Raw genomic sequence first — 12118 nt, forward strand, 5'->3', positions numbered from 1 at the left:
CTACGTCTACTCACCATTCCCAGGAAACACAGGCAACTTTATAAAAGCTACTTCCTGTTTAAAACCCAACATGGTTCCCTTCTTCCAAAGGGTCGAACCCAGATGCCTTGCCATGCAGGCCAAGGCCTCTGTGGTGTCTAGATCCACTGTCCCCACGTGTGTCTGGTGCTTCAGCCAAGAACAGCCCATGCTCTCCCCGTGCTGTCCTTCTACCTGGAGTAGCATTTCCTCTACCTCATCACCTCCTCTTCCTTCTTTGACCAACGGAGAGTTGGTCTCATTGGGGCCCTCATCCTATTCACCCTCTTGTTTCTGGCTCTGGAACAGTACTGGTCTTGTTGTATTATATTTTACTTATTCATTGTCCTGTTCATCCACTGGTCCACCAGGCCACGATCCTTGGTGGGCAGAGATCGTGTCTTTGCATCTTATTTATGTTTGATCCTCCTTGTTTAATGAGTAACACACTGTCTTGCATACAGGATGCTTAAAATCATTTTACGGACTGAATGGAAACTTCAAATATGGTTTCATCTACCTATTCTACTTTCTTAGAGGGGCAAAAGGGGAGTGAGGGATTAGGTCACCATGTGGTAAAGACACGGCAAGCTCTGTGGGAAGAAGCAGGAAGAGAATTCCAATGTCGAAGCAGTTTGGCTGGGAGGACTGGCTGCCTCTTACTTGGGGTGCCCAAGAGAGCCACAGCTCTGGACTCACAGCTGTCATAACCAGACAGAGCCCACCAGCCTAGAGCCCCAAATATCTATGGTTATGTTAACTAGCTTGTCCTATAAGGAGAAGAAAACAGAACATTATATTAAAGCAAGCAAAGCTTTTTGAGATCAGGTTCTATGGCTTTCAAACTGTGCTCTATGGAACCCTGGGGGTTCCGTGGAGCTTCTCTGGAGACTGTGAGATGCATGGGGTTCCTAGACAGAGGGGTTCCAGGTCTCCTCGACCCTCAACCATCTCCTGCTTCCGTCTATTTTGTATATTGGGCTTTCACACCTAATTTTGGTTGAAGAAAGGTTTCTATGGTGAAAGACAGGTTTGTACCTTCTCAATATTATGCAGGCCCATCACTTTGGAGAGGAAATCATAATATAGTAACAGTAAAATGTACAGTTGCCTAAACAGTCGGCCAGACATGGCTCTAAGCGCTCTCTTTGTAATAGCTCTTCTAGCCCTCGCAGCCAGCCTGCGGGCTGAGCAGGGCTGATGAGCAGGCGGCAAGCAGCGATGTCCCAGCCGAGGGGACCGTGCCCTCGCCACATCAGCTGTTAAATATCTGGGTGACGCCCCAGCAGGAGGACTATTATTTCCTCATTTACAGAGGATACCGGGGCACAGAAGGGTTACTTTTCCTAGCTGGTCTGACTCTAGAGCCCAAGCCTCCGTCGCCCGTGGCTTCCCGTGGGAAGCGGAGGCTTCAGTCAAACAGAGCCAGAGCTGGAGCCGGAGCCAGAGCTAGAAGCCCACCCCAGGCTGAAGCCCGCCTCTGACCGTGGCCAGCCTGAGTCCCGACCCAGCCTGCAGGGGACTGTGCAGAGCTGAGCGTTCATTCAGGTGACTTGTTGGACCACTGCCTGGACACACGTGGGGCCTTCTCTTCCTCCCCAGCCCCCTCTTCTCACCTGGGGTGCTGGCCGCTCTGTTCTCCAGGTAATAAGCAGCCCCCTCCTCAACAGATGGTGGAAAGTGAATCACGTTAGCAGACTTACGCCAGAGAAGATGTAAGGGCTAGGGACTTGGAGTTCCCCAGCCCACGGGTTATCACGCTGCCCGTTCTAGCCTCTTCCCATTAACCCTGTGGGTGCCAGAGAAGGGAGTCTCTCTTCTTCTGGGGGTGAGGGAGGTCGCCTTACAGGGCCTCTAGATGGTAAGTCCTTGGGAAAGTGGTGGGATCTTCTATCTTTGGATGAACTTTGACCCCAGAAACAGGGAGCTGAGTGAGGCTGGAGGGGTACTTACGAATTGTGGACGCTGCAGTTGTAGAAGACAAAGCTGGTGCTGGCAAAGGTCATGCCTGTCTCCTTCGACTTGAGCTGCAGTTGGACGACATGGTGGTCCCCTGTGGGCGGAGCCAGCCATGAGGTGGAGGTGGGGTGGGGGACGGCCACTGCCCCGTGTCAGGTCCCACTGAGAGTAATGCACCCTGGCAAAGGGGAGCCCCCTCTCCAGGGGGTGTGCTCAGCTCTAACCGGATTCGGATTCAGTCGGGCCCGGTCCCAGGACAACCCCGAGAACAGCTGCAGGGGGTGATTCTGGTCTATTTCTCCTTCCACACTGTATTCCCGGCACCCACCTCTCATTCGCTCACCAGGTCCTTTCCTGTCTACATGCGCACACGCACGCACACACACACACACACACACACACACACACTCTGACAGGTATTCAAATGTGCATTCACATACGTGATGTCCATGCAGCCCTCACAGAATTACAAATACACACATTGATTAGCTACCAGGAGAAACACGCAGACTCTTGGCAACGCTGCCACAAATTATGCCAGAGGTTTTACACGTGGGTGTGTGAGCGCTCACGAGCTCGTTCCCCATCTCTGCAAGGAAAGACCCTGTGCGGACACCCCGTCGTCTGGTGGGCTCCATTCGGGCAGACATCCCTGGAATCCTCAGCTGGCACCACGGAGGAGCTGGGGCCCATGTTTAATTCACAGCCCTGACCCCAGGCCCCTTGTTCTGTGCCTTCCCTGAGAGGCTCATTAATCAATCAGCTCGGAACAAATGTGACAAGCCCAAATGGGAGGGCCAACATGGAATCAGGCTGCCCAGGCAGGCCTGTCCCTCTCAGCGCTGGGCCTCTGTCCACCTCGTCCTTCTCGTGGCAGCCGGCCAGCAACAGGAAGCTCCGGGGAGGCGGGGCGGGGGTGGGAGGGGCAACGGTTCAGGGTCAGAGACCCAGCAGTGCAGGCAGGGGGTAAGGAAGCAGATGACCCCTGCACCCCATCCCTCCTCCCGTGCCCCTCCATGACGGCCCTCTCATGCTCCAGCATGACCTCTGAACTTGACCGGCACACTCTGCCACTGCGCTGGCCTTTCCCTCTCCCGCCCTCTTGGCACCGCTCCCCACCCAGGGTGAGGCTGACTCCTGGACGCTCACCTGGTTTCAATTCCAAAGGCAGCGGAGGGACACTCCATCCCCCTCTTCCTGTGACACCCCTACCAATGCACGCCGCTTCCTCTGACCCTCCCCTCCTGTGCGCTCCCTCGATCCCGCGTGTCTGTCCTGAGTTCTCATCATCCAGGCGGCGGGAGGAAGGACTTGCCACCCCGCTTTGCCCCTGGGGACCACTCACCGTTCTCCGTGATGATCTGGGGCACCTCCTTGGCTGCTGGGGAGTGGCACTGGATCTGACTGCCTACCACCAGCCCGTCCATCTCTGACAGGTCCTCGAAGGTGCAGCTGACACCAGCTGACAGCTCTGGGACATTGTACGTCTCCAGGACCAGCTGTGAACAGCCAGGCAGGGGGAGAGATACATGGGAAAAAGAAGGTATGGAATAAAGGAAGAAAGAGGGAGAGCAAGAGAGATCAGAGAGAAAGAGAAGAAAGAAAAGCGTGAGGCAATATTGACAGACAGAAGAGACCCAGTTTACGACAGGAGAGGACAGAGAAGGTGGTGGGATGGTAAGAGACAGAGACAAAAGAAATAAGCATCTGAATGGATTTGGCCCCAGGAAACAGAACGTTTAGGGGATCTGTAGGTGGAGCGAGGCCCTGGGCAGGACTGAGGCCCTGAGGAACTGCCGGTCAGGCTCCCCTCCGTTATCCCCAACTTTGGAAAATGGCAACACCAACCAGCAGGTGCCCAGCAAGAACGTGGGCGCCACCGCCCCCTTTTCTCCCTCTGCACATACATCTTTCCCATCTCAAAGACAAGGATAGGGCTCCCAACACTTTCCCCCTCTTGGTCACACTTCCAGTCATTTCTGGTGTCAGTTTTCCCTGTCTTTCTACCCCTTGCGCGTAAAGCCTCTTCCCCGATAGTCCTGCAAACGTCCCCATCTTCCATCCCCGGGGACACATTCCTTAACACCCCTGCCCTGCTCTGGAGCGGCCTTGCTGGCCAGCTAGGCCCAGCCCTCCTGAGGGGTGTTGGGCTGAGGCCCTTTTGGGCGGCGGGGGGGAAGGCTCTTCCGACGTCTGTGGATCCCGGTCCCACAGCCTTACCAGGACATTGTACTGAGAGACGGAGATGTTGCTGGGATGGACGGTCAGCCGGACGCACTGCTTCATCTCAGAGGCGAACCTGCGGGGCTCTCTGGACCGCTCACAGCGCTCCTTCCGCGTGCACCTGGGAATGACAGAGCGACGGATCAGGGACTCAGGAGGAGACCGCTGGTCCAGCGAGGGGCCGGCGCGGAGGTCAGGCATTGCCAGCGGCTCCTAGGACATGTCCGAACTGAGCATGCCCAGGACTAACCTTCTAGGTTCCTTCCTCCAGCCTGGTCCTCCCCCATCAAGCCCAAACTGGAAGAAGAAGGTAATTCCAATCACTGGTTGTCACATGCGAAACCCTGAGAGTCACCCCGGAGTGCCCTCAGGGCCTCCTCATTCACAGAAAGAGCTGGAAGTCCTGTCTATTCCCCCTCCCCACTCAGCCTCAGCGCCCCCCTTCGCAAACCGAGACCGTTCTCTCCACGTATCTCCTCTTTCCGATTTCCTCGGCTTTGTGCACGCCAGCTCCTCTGTCTGCACTGCCCTCTCGCCACATTTTTCCCCATTCCAACTTCTACCTGTCCCTCTAGACATGGTTCAACTATAATGCATCTGCCGTGGGTCCCTCTTCCCACCAACCCACTCCCACCCCGGGCAACGTTAAGAGCACTTTGGTGTTTCCCACCGTCTAGAACTTCTTAGACTATATGACAATTATTAGGCTAAGCGCAGCCCTCTCCTACCAAGTGTGAACTTCTCAAAAGAAGAAACTATGCCTGACTTACTCTGGAATCCCCTGCATATCTCCTGCCCAGCAGACAGAAGGTAAACATAGGTGGGCAGGAGGGAGGGGAGGAGGGATCAGAGTTGCCGAGGGTAGAAGTTCAGAGCACGCTCTGGAGCCAGGCTGCGCTGGGTCCGAATCCCAGCCCCGTGGCCCAGCATCACTGCTGTAGAAGGTTCGCTATTGCCTAGTGTCCGTGTCCTATTATTGTTCAAAGTGTGCCTTGTCATCAGTGGATCACATCCAGGTGACTTGGGATCTTACGGTCGTAACTGATGGAGGCTTGTGAAAGATGCCCGTAAAAGTCAGGGTGGTCACCCAAATGCACACATCACACATAGGGGAAGGCACTTAAGCTCTCAGCCGGGGCCAGGGCTTGCCCTGCCTTCCAGTGGGAGTTGACTGCTCGGAGGTATTTGACTTTCAGGAAACAGTATTTAATCCAAGCTGGACAGGCCTGGTGAACATGGAGCTGCTCTGAGTGGCCATGATTTGGAACCTCTGGGCTACTGATTCTGCTGTGGGGTGGCAGTGAGGGAAAGCAGGGTCCTCAGAGGGACGTGTTGAGGTAAGATGGGACTGCAGGGAAATCCCTCCTGAGTGCTGATCTCTTTTGGTTAAAGAGGAGAGACTCTGCCGAGAAGGGAGGATGTCAGGGGCTGTTGCAGGAGCGGAGGAAGCACCGGGCAAGGAGCTGAGTAGGGAAGGGAACAGCCAGGGATACGGAAGGGAACCTCTGTCTCAAGAAGCAGAGGGTGAGGGGTAGGGTAAAAGGTGAGGGGAGAGGGGCACCTGGATACCCTGAGCTGCTCTCGGGGTGACTCTCAAGGCACAGAGGAAACCTGCGGGGGCCTCTCCTCCCAGCCACGGGGAAGGAAGTATGCCGTCCACATCACCTGGAGTTACCAAACAGAGTCCAGGTAGAAAAGAGGCAACTCCTTCTCTCCTGCTGTGGGTACAAAGGAACTTCGTTGAGGGATCTCAAGACAAGGTCTATCTGCGTGGTTCGCTGCTCCCGGAGTTCATGAGACTGCATCCTGGCCTCGGTGGGAGGGACGGCCTAATAGTGGAGGGTCTGAGAGGAGAATTTAGCTGAGAAATCACTGAAGGCGTTGACTAAAGGGGAGATATGGACAGAAAGGATGACCTTGGAGTAAAGTGGATGTGTAATGCAGAAATAAAACACAATTCTGAATAAAATAATCATGGCTACTAGTCATTGAGCTCTTATTGGGCACTGTGATAAGGGGCTTACAGTTTATGTCACTGAGCTCTCCCAGAGATGATGGGAGGTAGGTAACCATTTTAAACCCCACCTTACAGATCAGGAAACTACAGAGAGCAGTGAGTCACTTGGTCAAGGTCATCAGCTAGTCAGAGGGAGCCTGTATGAACGCAGATGGACTCTGGAGCCTCCACTCACCCACTGCGCTCCACCTCCCTGAAGCTTCTAGACTAAACCCATTTTCCTTGCCATCCTGATGTCCCCTTCTGTGCTTAGGGCAATTTAAAAATGTCCTCTCAATCTTATTCTCTATGCTAATCGCTGTTTTTGCCTGCCACTGGAAACACTTTGAATACTACTGAGACTTGTGAATTCTCCAGGACCCGTCCAGGAATCTCATCCCAAGGGTGAAAGGTCAGATGTGAGTGTGTTTGTCTCCAAGGCACCCCCAGGCTGTTCTAGCAGACCCATGACAACAAGGGCATCTGCCTAAAAGTCTGGGAAGTTAATTTACCAGGCTAGCTCCTCTGCGAGGACTTCATTACCTCCGGCCATTAAGCTAATGTTATGGACTTTTCCAGGGTGTCTGCACTGACATCACTATTAATAGTGTTATTACTCCCATTAACAGCAGACCCAGAGAGCCGGTACAGACTTCAATTATTCACTGACTCCCCAACTTTGAAGTTCCTATTTCCAAGAGCAATCAGTAGATCTGAAAAATGTCTTTGATTAAATTATGCAGAGAGGAAAAATGAAGCTGCTTTCAGCCCAAACATCACCTGAAGTTACCAAATAGAGTCCAGAGAGAAAAGAGGCAACTCCTTCTCTCTTGCAGGAGGTACAAAGGAACTTGGTTGAGGGATCTCAAGACAAGGTCTATCTGCATGGTTTCCTGCTCCCAGAGTTCATGAGGCTGCATCTTTCCATGGCTCCCGAGAGCCCACAACTAAACAGGTATCATCTCCCGCAGATTTAGGTCTTACCAGGGAAGCCACCCGTGGCTTACAATTTTAAACATCCCATCTAACTGTGTAATCTTGGGCAAATTACTTAACCTCTTTGCTGCCTCAGTTTTCTCATCTATAAAATGGGGACAAAATAGTACCTACCTAATAGGGTTATCATGAGGGTTAAAAGATGATGCAAGTAAAGCATTTAGAACAGAGCATAGCTCATACATAATAAGTCCTCCATGAAACCTAGTATTACCCCATCCCTCCTCTGCTTTCCCATCCAACCCCCCGAAACTGCAGCTGATGTAGAAGCACAGATCTCCTCCCAGACTGGACCACAGGGCAAATCAAAGAGGAAAAGACAGCAATGGCTGCAGCGCTTTTCCTCTTAATGACGGAGGGGGAGCCCCAGATGGCAGGAGGGAGCAAAGAGGAAAAAAAGAGTAGTCTGAGCTGTAGCTCTGCTTTCTTCCTAGCTGTCAAAGGGTATTGAGAACTCAGCTCTCTTCATGGAAAGTCAAGTTTAAGGTCAGTGTCAGGGGTGTTTTGACATTTCTACTATCCCTCAGGGCCCATGAGGGCGGAAGCTACAAATGTTCAAAAGCACAGACAATTGACCTTCGAAGTGATAGGAAAATGTAGGGGAAGAATGGATTCCTTCTGAGTTCTTAAAGGGTCTGTCAGGGGAATGGCCTCCTGCCCTTCTGGGACTATGATTTTCCATTAGGTCAGGCAAGAGCTAGGGAATGTGCAAAGGGTTAATTCATGACCCCTGGGTCGGGGGGCTTAGATGTTTCCTTCAAAGGGGCTCCAGGTACTTCCAAAAGCACGTCCTTGCAATCCACTGGGGGGACACCTTGGACATGGCGGAAGACCCTGCTTCATCCATTTTCCAGGCAGGACTCAAATAGTGCATGCTATATGGCTTTGAGTTTCCAGACAGTCATCCCTGCCAGCACCATTGCCACCCCCAGGAATCGCAGACCTACAGGTGGCCAGCAGGAAGCAGGCTCCAGGAACACAGCCCGGGTCCCAGAACTGGAGTCTGGCCCCCCTAGGCTCTTCATCCCTCCCCTTCTCCCTCCACTTTCTCTGCAGTTGGTCCTCCAGCTCCAGTTCAGAGGTGCTAAAAGCCCTTGGGGACAAAGGTCCTGGCCCCTGGAGGGGTTATTATTCAAGTCAGTGGTTCCAATGAGATTATCTTCTCTAAAGAAGCAGCTACCACCGCCTCCCCTAAGCCTGAACTTTCACTGCTGGAGAATTCCCAGCCAAGTGGAAAATTAGAAGGGAGAGGAATGGAGAAAGGAAGGGGGTGAGGGAGAGGGAAAGGGGTGGTGATTAAGTTCTCTAGAAATTAATTCCTAAATACAGTGATGGAAATATTAACTCCCAGCGCTGCTGGCTGGGCAAGCAAATTTCCATTTGGAAGTGGGGCTCTCTGTGAGTCCGGCCTGGGCGAGCCTCCAAACCTCAGTGGAGATGGGGGAAACCACCGCTGGTCCGTCTCTCCAGGCCCTCCAGGTAGTGCGGGTCTACCAGCCTCGGATATCAGAACTGGCTCCTTGCTTCTCCCTGTAGGTGATCCCCCATCCTTAACACTCCACGTTGGTCATGGCCTGTGCTTGAAGTGCAGTATTTGGGGAATCTGTGTTTAGAACATGAGGAGGTTGGAAACAAATGGGGTAGGGCTCCCTAAATGCCCTTCACAGAAAAGGTAAGAGGAACCTTATTCAAGTTGGAGATCACGGGGGCTCTCCGATCACTGTCTCCACATCTGGGAACCCTGACGAGGGAAGAGACTGGGCTTCCTAACATCGTTACCCTTGCCCTCTTCAGGAATGCCCCCAGAAATGGGCAGGTGGCATGTGTAGCCTGGAGGAAGGCAGACTGGATAATAAAGGGAGGCCTTCTAGGCACATGGTGTGTAAGGGGTTTCTTATATGAAGGGCACGGACCAGGTGAGGCCTTTCAGTACCGTGACTCTAGGATGTGGAACCACAGATACAGAGGGCCAACTAGGGGATCTGACGTTCATGGATTTTGGTACCCGCTGTGGGTCCTGGAACCAATCCCCTGTGGATTGGTTCTGTATCTATTGAGCTGGGGCGAGAAAAATTCAAATACACTAGGATCTCGTCTGGGACTCTTTCCTCTGGACCAGAGGCTGATAAATTTTTCGCAAAGAGTCAGGGAAGGCCACAGCATAGACTGCAAAGAGTTTGCTGGGCAGAAGTGGATCTGAACAATTCCTCACGACCGTGTAGACATCCTGCAAAGAGCCCAAGGAGAGATCATTGCCTTAACGGGTGAGTATTCAGCAGCCCTTGGATACAGGTTAAAAAATTAAAATAAACATAAAACCAGGCTATGGGATACGCTAAGAAGCAGCACAAAAGGACTGGCATTTTGGAATCAGTTTGGACTTGATTAAGGGGACATTTAGTGTGACTGTGGAACAAACTTCTCTCTCTGCCCTTTCCCAGGTGGCCGCTGGACAGCCACACCATGGCTGCTGAAGACTGTCTGGGAAGGAAGACTTCCCAGCGGCGGGTTTCTCCCAGCCACCCCATCACAGCCCTCCAGTCCCGGGCAGGACAGCGGCAGGACAGGGACCACGGAGGAGGTCCTGGGTCTGACCCATAGCCTCTGCTTACACAGCCACTGAAGCGAGAGCTAGTCCCCCGGGGGGCTGCCTGCACATCCCTCCCTTAATTTTCAAGGCGTTGCTGTAAGATGGCTCTTCACTGCCATTTTATGGCAGGAAACTGAGCCCAGACTGGGTCTGTCCACAGACAGGTTCTTAGTTTTAACCCATCCCTTCTGTGTAGGTAGCAGCATTTTTCCTCTCCTCTCCTCTCCACTCCTCTCCTTTCCTCTCCTCTCCTTTCCTTCTCTCCATCTTGGCAGAAACTATATAAAGTGAGTCCTGAACAGTGACCCATGCCAAGCCATCCAGGGAGGGCATCCTTCCAAGAGAAGAAATCTGCAAAGAGGAGGGGTCCCAGGGGGGAGGGAAGGACTTTATAAAAGCTGATCTTATCTTCCGCCTGTCAGTGTCCTGAGTTACATGAGCCTCCCAGGAGTGACGCTGATGACCCTGCTGAAGAAAGGTAACGTCTGGGCCGATCGATGGGACTAGGTCTGTGGGGGATCCCGTTACCTGCTGCGACTGATGGGCTTCTTGGCCTGGGCACGGGAGGGGAAGAGGGAGAGGGGGCTGGGACCTGGGGGTTGGAGGGCTCTTTCCAGGCCCAGGACAGGTGAAAGCTGGGCTTCAGGGCTGTGGGGGCACTGCAGCCTTTCCTTTCTTTCACCCAAGTCAGAATAGGCTCAGGCCCAATGGCCCTGCAAACAAAGGCTCAAGGTGATGGACAAATAAACAGTTTGTTGAAGCTGTCATTACCATTAGAAGCCAGCAAGCCTGTGGGCTGGGGCCCGGGGCTGAAAGAGAGGGCAACAGGGGTGACCCTCCGTGCTACTGGGTTGGCAAGCCTGTGCTCAGGACAACTGAGGGTGAGTAACAGGAGGGAGGGTTTCAATTACATGAGCATTTCTTAAGCCCCTTCAGTCTGCAGCCCACCTGTGCCCTTGCGGGTACAAACAGCCCTTTCAGCCACCTGAGCCACCTGTTGGTTGGGGCCCCATCTTGAGCTGCCTGCACGCTCGCTCTCTCCTCCTGTTGCTCTGTCTGTTTCTGTCCTCTCTCTGTCCACACACACACACACACACACACACACACACACACACACACACACAGCTTCTGCTGTCATTCTCTTCCCACAAAATTCCCCACCCTCTCACTTCTTACAACCATGGGAAAAGTTGGCAGAAGTGACAGAAAATGGATGTATCTTGACACCACAAGGAACCCTGTTTCTGATGCTCTTTTGCACAGTTTTCCTGGGGCAGGCTGGCTGGGCCCTGTAGCACGTAGCACAGGGTCTTGTCCGCGGCGTGGACCTGACAAACATGCTGATTCTAGCACAGGCTGCAACCCTCACCCCATCCCTGGACCAGAGGCCTGGTTCCCAAGAACTTGCTTCTGGGCAGAAGGTCTAATGCAGGCCCCTTGTATGCCCTGAGCCTAGCATAGTGCCTGGCACAGGGGGTGTGGGCATGGTGCTCCTCCAAAGTGATGAAATCCCCTGCACTTTTCACCTCCCTCCCTTCCTAGTAAACTCAGGCGCCCCAGGGGGAGCATCTGCAGGCTCTCTGGCCACCCTCATCCTTCCCACAGCCTCTGCCTGCCCTCCTTCCTGCTGGGCCCGCATCCTCAGGCATCAGTCTCAGCCATGAAAGTCCTGTTGGCATCTGTTTCAAATGAAAAGGGGTGCAAACCGGACATACAGGAGAAGCAATGTCTGGCTTTGCCTTGAACTTAAGCAGAAAAGGAAAAGAAAGGCCCATTGGGAAGAATTAGGAAGGGGCATGAGAGTACTTTCTGGATGAAGAAATATTGTACATCTTGATGGGGGTGTGGATTACCTGGGTTTTTATCAAAACTTTCCAAACTGTACATTGAGCATCAGTTTATCTCCCTCCATGTAAATTAAACATTATATCCTGACTACAAGCATCTTAGCAGATGCAGGCATCTACTCTTCTTCACCTGGCCACGTGGGCCAGGGGGTTCTCCTGGCCATTAACTCCGGGAGGGAGGGAGGGAGGGAGGGAGGGAGGCAGGATGGATGTGCAGAGTGTCACGGTGGGCAGGCAGCCTGGGCCTAGGGCGCTCGTGAGCTGAATCCTCCTGGGGGAGTTGGGCTTCATGTCAGCACAGCCCCCAGCACCAGGCCCATCCCACAACCAGGAGGCTCAAGGTCGCAGAGAACCACACCTTGAGCTGGCAGAGCACCGCGGAGCTGCGGTGCTGGCTCAGGTGGCTGCACAGCTGGGGAATGTGGAATTTGGACTTGGTGGCAGATGCCCAGAGTTCACGTCCATGACTGTTTTCTTTAGGCCACGAGA

General features: G+C 53.4%; 1 protein-coding gene across 4 annotated transcripts in view; it reads right to left on the bottom strand.

Moving 5' to 3' along the window:
* PLXNA4 (plexin A4) overlaps positions 1-12118 on the bottom strand; it is a 453460-nt gene that overhangs the window by 84775 nt on the left and 356567 nt on the right. For all 4 annotated transcript variants that reach the window (XR_012334078.1, XM_073809948.1, XM_073809949.1 and 1 more), the window contains exons 6-8: positions 4198-4321; positions 3323-3476; positions 1972-2071 (exon numbers count right to left, since the gene is read on the bottom strand). Coding sequence is in view for 3 of the 4 variants with exons in the window: in XM_073809948.1 (XP_073666049.1) it covers positions 1972-2071; positions 3323-3476; positions 4198-4321 (378 nt within the window). In the remaining variant the exon portion in view is untranslated. The remainder of the gene's footprint in view (positions 1-1971; positions 2072-3322; positions 3477-4197; positions 4322-12118) is intronic.

The sequence above is a fragment of the Tursiops truncatus genome, chromosome 9, assembly GCF_011762595.2.
Source record: "Tursiops truncatus isolate mTurTru1 chromosome 9, mTurTru1.mat.Y, whole genome shotgun sequence".
Taxonomy (NCBI): Eukaryota; Metazoa; Chordata; class Mammalia; order Artiodactyla; family Delphinidae; genus Tursiops; species Tursiops truncatus.